The sequence below is a fragment of the Antennarius striatus genome, chromosome 17 (genome assembly GCF_040054535.1).
Source record: "Antennarius striatus isolate MH-2024 chromosome 17, ASM4005453v1, whole genome shotgun sequence".
In the NCBI taxonomy this organism is placed as follows: Eukaryota; Metazoa; Chordata; class Actinopteri; order Lophiiformes; family Antennariidae; genus Antennarius; species Antennarius striatus.
In genome coordinates, this window is record NC_090792.1 from 18,311,573 (window position 1) to 18,318,819 (window position 7,247).

Consider the following 7,247-nt stretch of genomic DNA (forward strand, 5'->3'; position numbering starts at 1 on the left):
TTGTTTTTATATATATATATATATATATATATATATACACATATATACATATATATAATGTATATGTATATATAAATTGTATATATTATATATATATATATTATGTATATATAATATATATTGATATTATAATATATACAGTATGTATATATATATAATATTTATATGTATATTATATACGCTTAGGATTGTTTTGTGAATATTGTCTATTATTACTAATTATTATTATTATTACTATCTGGTTTGGATGAAATTTACTATCTTTTCCATAGTTGTTGGTTTTATTTAAATATAAATAATGCTCCTCGCTGCCTGTTTATAAATATTAGGTTTTATTTTGGAAACCAGAAGTGAAGAAAGGGCAGAAATATCATGTGCAATAGAACGATACCCCCCCCCCCATCACCACGACCAACCACACACACACACACAGACACACAGGACATCCCATCTGAACCTTTCGTCGACTCGAATTAAACGGAGCAGGAAAGACGACAAGCAGCACAAACAAACGTTTCCATGGTAACGTCCTCCCCGCTCTTCTCCTCCTGTCCAACCAGCATCAATAGAGAAAAACAAACTGGACTTGAACATCGTTTTGAGTTCCTCACATAAAAAACCGACACTAAAATTGGTCGTTTTCTGAAGACGAGGCTCCGTCTGCCTTCAAACGCTCACATCTCGCCTTTACTATCATAGTTTAACAAGTAGAATAATTTATAATATAATATATAACAACATAGAAGAAGAAGAAGTGTAGAATAAATGTCTAAAATGGCATTTTGTGAACGTTCTTGCAGAAGTTTTTCTGCTTTCATTAACTGTTGGAGATGAAATCGGGCTACATGTTGAAACAAATAAGCTTCAAATTAAGCATGAGGTTGTTGTTTTTTTTAAAAACCACATTTATCATAGATAAACAAACTTCTAAACGTGTCCCATTTTCCTCCGTGGATTCAAAACATTCATTTCTATTGTTTGCATTTTCAAATGCATATTTGTGTTCTGGTGAGAGTACGTCCTTTTCCCCCATAGAGTTAAACGCACCATTAAATGGCCTCAACAGAGTCAGAAAAAAACTTTGCTTTAAAGCAAACTGCAGGTTTTTACAAGAGATTCTTCTGTTATATTTTCACATTCAAGTCCATGTTTGCTGACAGACAGCGACATTTTTAAGGAATAACCTACCAGAAACAAATAAAACGGTAAATATTAAACCTTTTTAAGGCGGAAAAACTGTTACCTGAAGTTTTATTCTCATGAGCCTGACCTGAACCCCTGGTTTCATGTCGACCGTGTCGCTAACGTCTCACAGCTAGCACTGACTTGAGCTGTGGATCCTTTAAAGGACAAACCAGTGTGGAGCTGGGGGAGCTCCAGTTACACCACCAGTAAACCCTGAGTCTATGCACAGACTGTTTGTGTGTGAGAGAGAGTTAAATTATAGCTTTGTACGGACGCATTAATTTATAAAATCCTTTTTATTTGAGGGAAGTTGTCCGGGAGCCGGTTTGAGATGAAACAAACACACAGCTGTAAAATCCTCCAGTTGGTGAAGGGAATTTTATTTAGTTAAAGATTAGAAACTATATAAGAATGAGATTCTATGTTTGTGTACTTTCTATGCTATTTTCATATTGGGGTTCACACTAACGCTGACAGGAATCTCAAGAGCTTTTTACTACGGTGTAACTTATTTGTTTTGATTTTTACCACCTGTGTTTTTCGTAATGATTTATGACGCACTGTATATTAAAGTTTTAAAATAGTCACGGGGCTTTTGAGGGTGTTTTTATTTCTCCTGTAGAGTCAAATGACTGTGTGGAGAAGCAGCAGGTAGGCAAACACCAGGGTGTAGTACCGGTAGAGGCCACAGGGTGGCGCCATTGAGCTGCAGAAGTATTGTGAAGTATCTGAGCTCCAGATGTAAACAAACAATAATCTAACACTGAGCATTTGATTTAAATTGAAGCTAAAATTGTTGTGATTTTTTTTTTTTATTTCCAAATTTGTTTTAATATTGGTAGAAGTATTTCTGAAACGTTTTCTACTGAAAACAACCAGTGATTCAGGCTAATGCTAACATGCTAGTCTGCTGAAAAAAGATGTAAACCCTCAAACATGTTGTCACATCTGTGGTTTTCACTAAAAAAAAAAGTAAAATGCTACTTTAAATAAGGTGATTGTGAAATTTCAAAGTCAAAATTCAGATTTTTTTTTCTGATTCATACTAAAATATCCTGTTGTTTCCTCTGTAGAACTAGAGGAAATGTTTTCTCCCTCTGCTTGAAACGCCTTCTGTTTTCTCAGTGTTATAAAATATTCTGTCATAAACAGCCGGACGTTCATCCATCTGGGTAAACTTTTGAACCCATAAACCCAGTTTCACAAGACTTACACAGGAAGTTTCACACTAGAAAGCAAATTAATTTACATTAAGCAAGTAGAAATGATCAGGATCGGTCAGATTGATTTGTTTGGGCTGTTTGTTTGAAACAAAATAGAAAAATAAAAGGCTAACTAGAACTTCTGGGACAGTTACGAAGCAGAAAAATGATGCGGTAGTTTACACATCAATCTGGTTTCTGTAGAGTTTTCATTTTAGAACTATTATAGACAGTAAAGAATGTTTGAGGATTCAGGAGTTAAGTGCGAATAAAAACAAGCTGAAGCTGAAGGGATGCTTCCTTCACAGCTGTTGATTCCGGTGACAGAGACTCTCTGTTCCAGAGGACGGTGACAGGCAGACCGACGGGTCTGTTGGGTCCTGTTTGTGTCGTTGCCATGGTGACAGTGGAGGGGTAGAGGCTGCATGATTCACAGGCATCGAGGGCGGGCAGAGGACCGTGGACCGTGGCGTGTCCAGATATTCTGATTCGGCATGAAGGAACCCTTAGTTCTGGTGCAGATCCAAGATTTTGTCCCCTTTTTGTAATAATTATATTTAATTAAATTGTGTTTAATTTTCCAAAATCTTGTCAGTGCCAATAAATAAATTTAAGTTTTAATTTGGGGTTAGTTTTTGTTTTTTGATAAATCGATAAAAAAGTTTGAGTTTTTTTTTTTAACTTCCCACAGCAATAAACTCACTCAGAATAAACAAATTTGATAAAAATGAAATGTTTTGAATTTTTAACACCATTATTTAATATCATATTCGTGAAGCTTTACATCAAACAAACCATGATTTCAAACGATCCCGGAAATTTCATCAAAAATGAAACCAAAATCCTTCAGTCTAATTCTTAAAGAAAATAAAAGTGGTGCAAAAAAATTTTAAACTGTTTAATTCCATCTTAATAAAAGTGACTTTTATTAAAAAGATTTAAAACAAAAAGACAACTCTACAAACGTTACTTTCGCTGTTTGCTCGTTTTAATTGTTCCGGATTCTTCCCTGTGGTTTCAGGTCGTCGTCGCGGAAACGATCCTGATGAAACGGTGGGAAAAACATCAGGAAAAAACAAACAAACATCAAAATAACATGAAACTGTTTAAAATGAATGCATGTGATTAATTATCTCACCTGTCTTTAATATTTATGACTCTCAGTTCCTCCATGTCCAAATCCTTCGAGAACAGGAAGCATGAATGACATCAGAATCCGCGAAAAATAAAAGAACTGATCATGGGAGACTTTTACTTTGGAAATCAACTTGTTTACAACCCAATACAAATAGACAACATTCCACCGTAATGGCAGCTCGTAGCAATGCAAACTTTAATGGAGTTAAAAGCCCAAACTGGTCACACAGGTGAGTCGGGTTAGAATTATCACTCACCTCCGGGTCCAAACAAGGCGCTGTAGCAGGGTTTGTTACAGTACGGCTTCCCATCATGCTGTGAGGCACAATTACACAAACATGAGTTCATTTTTTAATTTATTTTAACATTATCGTCACAGGATCTGGTCTAGAGAGGAGACACTGCCCCCTACAGGTAGCTGAGATAATGCAGAATGTAAGATAGTTCTACCCAGACCAGAATCAGATCCAGATCCTCTGTTATTGAACATCAAATTCATGTTTGGTGAGAAATCATTACGCGCTAAAACCTTAACCTTAACCGAAGACCACAGGAAGTCGTCGTCCACCCAGGACTCACCTCTGCATGCCCCCCCGGTGACAGCGTCTTATTGCACTTCTGACATCTCAGACAGGGTCGGTGCCAGTCCTTCCCCAGAGACGACACCTTCTCCGCTGCAAAAACGCCACAAGATAAAAGTTCAGAGGAGGGAACACCGACACGCCTGTGGGTGTGGTGGCTGATGGGAGGAGGACGGCCCCGTCCCCCGAGGACACGGTCCTCCTCCTGCCTCATAAACACCGATAAGGAGAGTCGTTATCTGGAGGCCTGATCTGACCCGCATCCGGAGGACTGAAACTTGAAAAACAAGACAGGAAGTCATATGGAAATGATGTTTGGAGTGATGCCACCCCCCCAAACACGTCATTTGTGAATAAAAACAGCCTGATTTGCCTTCGGGTGACAGGTACAGGGTTAGTTTCGGGTTGTGGGGTTTGGAAAGAAGCTAAGCTGAGCTTAGATTCAAATGAACGTCCCAGCTGAGCGAACAGCAGGCCTCCATGTTGTTGTAATCTGCTGCCGTTTATTTTATTGGACGATATAAGAAGAATAACGAGGCCCGAGCGCAGCGTCATGGACGGCGTCCAAAACACGCAGACCTTAAAACTCGATGGAAAAACGTTGTGGGAGGGAGGGCGTAATAACATTCCTTCATTCCATCCCCAAAAAAAGAGCGATGGAGCGATTTGATAACATTCTGTCTGGCTAAAAAAAGACTCGGAGGCATGAAGTTATGGGATTTATCCTGCTTCCGACCAGGAGTGACATGAGAAAACCAACATCTATCCAACGTATAAGTAGCAAGTTAGCTTAGCTTAGCAAAAAAGCTGCAGATCGGAGCAACCAGAGGCTCAGATGAGAGGGAGGTGAAATGAGGTTTACGCATTTGGGCTTTTGGGGAAAAGCTATAAAGAAAAATTTGTTTCGTGCATTAAAAAGAAAAAAAAAATCATTTGGTTATCTTCCCCGCCTGCTTTATCCAGGAGGGAAAGATTTATTTATGAAAATTAGGAATGGAAAATCATGGAAATACTCCTCGATCCTGCAGAGAAGGAGCTGCAAACCCTCAGCTGGTGCTAACATGCTAAATAATGCTAACATTTTAAATAATTTTAATAAATAATGCTAACAATTTAATACAGTAATGCTAATGTTTTAATAACTAAAGTTCACGCCCAAAGCATGCAGCTTTGGCTCCATGTCAACCAGTCACAGCACAAGGTGTACAGCTAACATGCTAATGCATCAATAACCTGCATGTACACACACACACACACACACACACACACACACACACACACACACACACACACACACACGTTTGCATCACTGCCAAGTACATCAAGTACATTTACTGGATTTTTATTTTCAAGGTACTTTATTATTTCTAATGAATTCTATTTCGTTGTACTTTTTACTTTATTATTACTTTTTTAAAACTTTTTGTTTATTACCTTTATTACTCCACCACTATGTCGCCTTTGCACCTGTGGTATAAACATATCAGAGATTTTTTTTAAAGTTTTTCCTCCTTTGTGTCACTTAATCCTTATTCTATAAGTATCCGAGTACATGTACTCGAGTACTGCGTGATTTAGAGATATTTGACGTATTTTCTGGTTAAACTACACATATCAGACAGATGTAATCTATTACAGTCGCTGCATGACGTCACAACATGGCGTTACTAATTAATAGAACAGAAGGCAGTGTAGTTAGATTTCTTCTCTAAAGTAATACTCACTAAAAATAAAACGAGGCTTATTAATTAATATTTTTTTATTATTATTTATTTCTACATATTTCCCGCCCGTTTCTTCCTTTCTAACAAGGAAACGCGTCTCCACCTTCAAACCGTTGAAGGTGGGGATTAAATTCACCGACTCTTACCGAAATAAACCTCCTTGTTGCAGCTCGGACACTTGGGCATGTTGGAGCAGCGGGTCCGGTTCTGGAGGGGTTCGTCCGGTAACAGCGGCGGACTGAAGGCTTCACCTGGCGGATCACACTCAGCGCACCTCGCTCTGAGGCGCTGCTGCGTTCTCCGGCTGTATTTATACGCCCAGGAAATAGTCCCGGTGAGGAGGGTGTTTTTCTGCCAGTGGGAGAGGCGTGGTGGGGCCGAGGCTCCACGGAGGGATCACAACACATTTTATATATATATACATATATACATTTCTTTTTTTTAAATTAAAACATTTTATATATATAAAATGTCTTAATTTAAAAAAAAAAAAAAAAACTACAGACTTTAAAAGTTCTGCTGGATACACACAGAATGAATCCAACAGCAGAATTCCCTCCATTGTAATGATAAAAAGGAAATATATGCTCCACAGAGGTGATAATGTTTTATTTATTTAAAGTAAAGTCTCCTCATAAATATGTTTAAATTCCACCTGAGGCCAGGTCATCTTAAATATTAGAATAAAGGCCCGAAATACTGAGAATAAGTTTAATTCACCTTTAAAAAAACAAGGGTGGATCCCTGAATGATCGTCCTGTGGTTACGGAACCCATGCCAACACACAACACAATGATAAGATGCCCATTTCTGATCTTTAATAATTTACTTCCAGCCTGTGGCGAGGAAACGCTTCGGTGTTCTGATGACGTGACCTGCCGCTCGATCCACGCCTGAAAGGAAAGATAATCCACCTGATTAATAATCAATGATTGATCACACCTGGTAGCGAAGGCGCGACACACCTGGTTGTGATTGGCTGATTTTAACAAGGAATCAGAAAAGTACAGCTGGATGAAGTGGATCCTACACATGTCAAGATATCAGTTCAAATGGAAAGCTGATGGAAAATGAATGAATTTGCTAAAAGGTCTGCATGATTATCCGAAGGTAGGAAATAATAAATACCACAGGTTTAATTAACAAAGTGTTTGGTTCGTGGTAATGGATTAAAATAAGGCTAACCGGGCTAGCTGGTAAAAGAATGTTGAAAGTGGTCATTAAAGGAGTCAAATATTTATACATGGATACTAAAGAAGTTAGATATTAAATAAAGAGAGAAAGTAGTTGTCGTATTTACCTAAAACTAGGGGATTGAAGGGTAAAACTAGCTTGAGGTTCAAATAATAGCAGGTTAAGGCCTTTAAAACACCCATGATGGTGATGATGATGATGATACATCTGCTTCAGACTTTGAG

The 7,247-nt window shown here is 38.0% G+C and overlaps 1 protein-coding gene across 1 annotated transcript; it reads right to left on the minus strand.

The window, feature by feature from the left end:
* Positions 1-3,122: 3,122 nt before the first annotated feature.
* Positions 3,123-6,136, minus strand: crip1 (cysteine-rich protein 1). The gene is made up of 5 exons (XM_068338907.1): positions 5,976-6,136; positions 4,104-4,198; positions 3,782-3,839; positions 3,526-3,569; positions 3,123-3,429 (listed from the first exon to the last, which is right to left on the minus strand). The coding sequence occupies exons 1-4, from the start codon at positions 6,013-6,015 to the stop codon at positions 3,532-3,534; spliced, it is 231 nt and encodes a 76-aa protein (XP_068195008.1). The 5' UTR covers positions 6,016-6,136; the 3' UTR covers positions 3,123-3,429; positions 3,526-3,531.
* Between the last annotated feature and the right edge of the window lie 1,111 nt (positions 6,137-7,247).

Excerpts from the sequence above, each read along its gene's own strand:
- crip1 (XM_068338907.1), bottom strand. The coding sequence starts at position 6,015 with ATGCCCAAGTGTCCGAGCTGCAACAAGGAGGTTTATTTCG. Across the intron at positions 4,199-5,975 it reads CAACAAGGAGGTTTATTTCG|CGGAGAAGGTGTCGTCTCTG; the intron begins GTAAGAGTCGGT and ends GCGTTTTTGCAG. Across the intron at positions 3,840-4,103 it reads CACCGGGGGGGCATGCAGAG|CATGATGGGAAGCCGTACTG; the intron begins GTGAGTCCTGGG and ends TGTGCCTCACAG.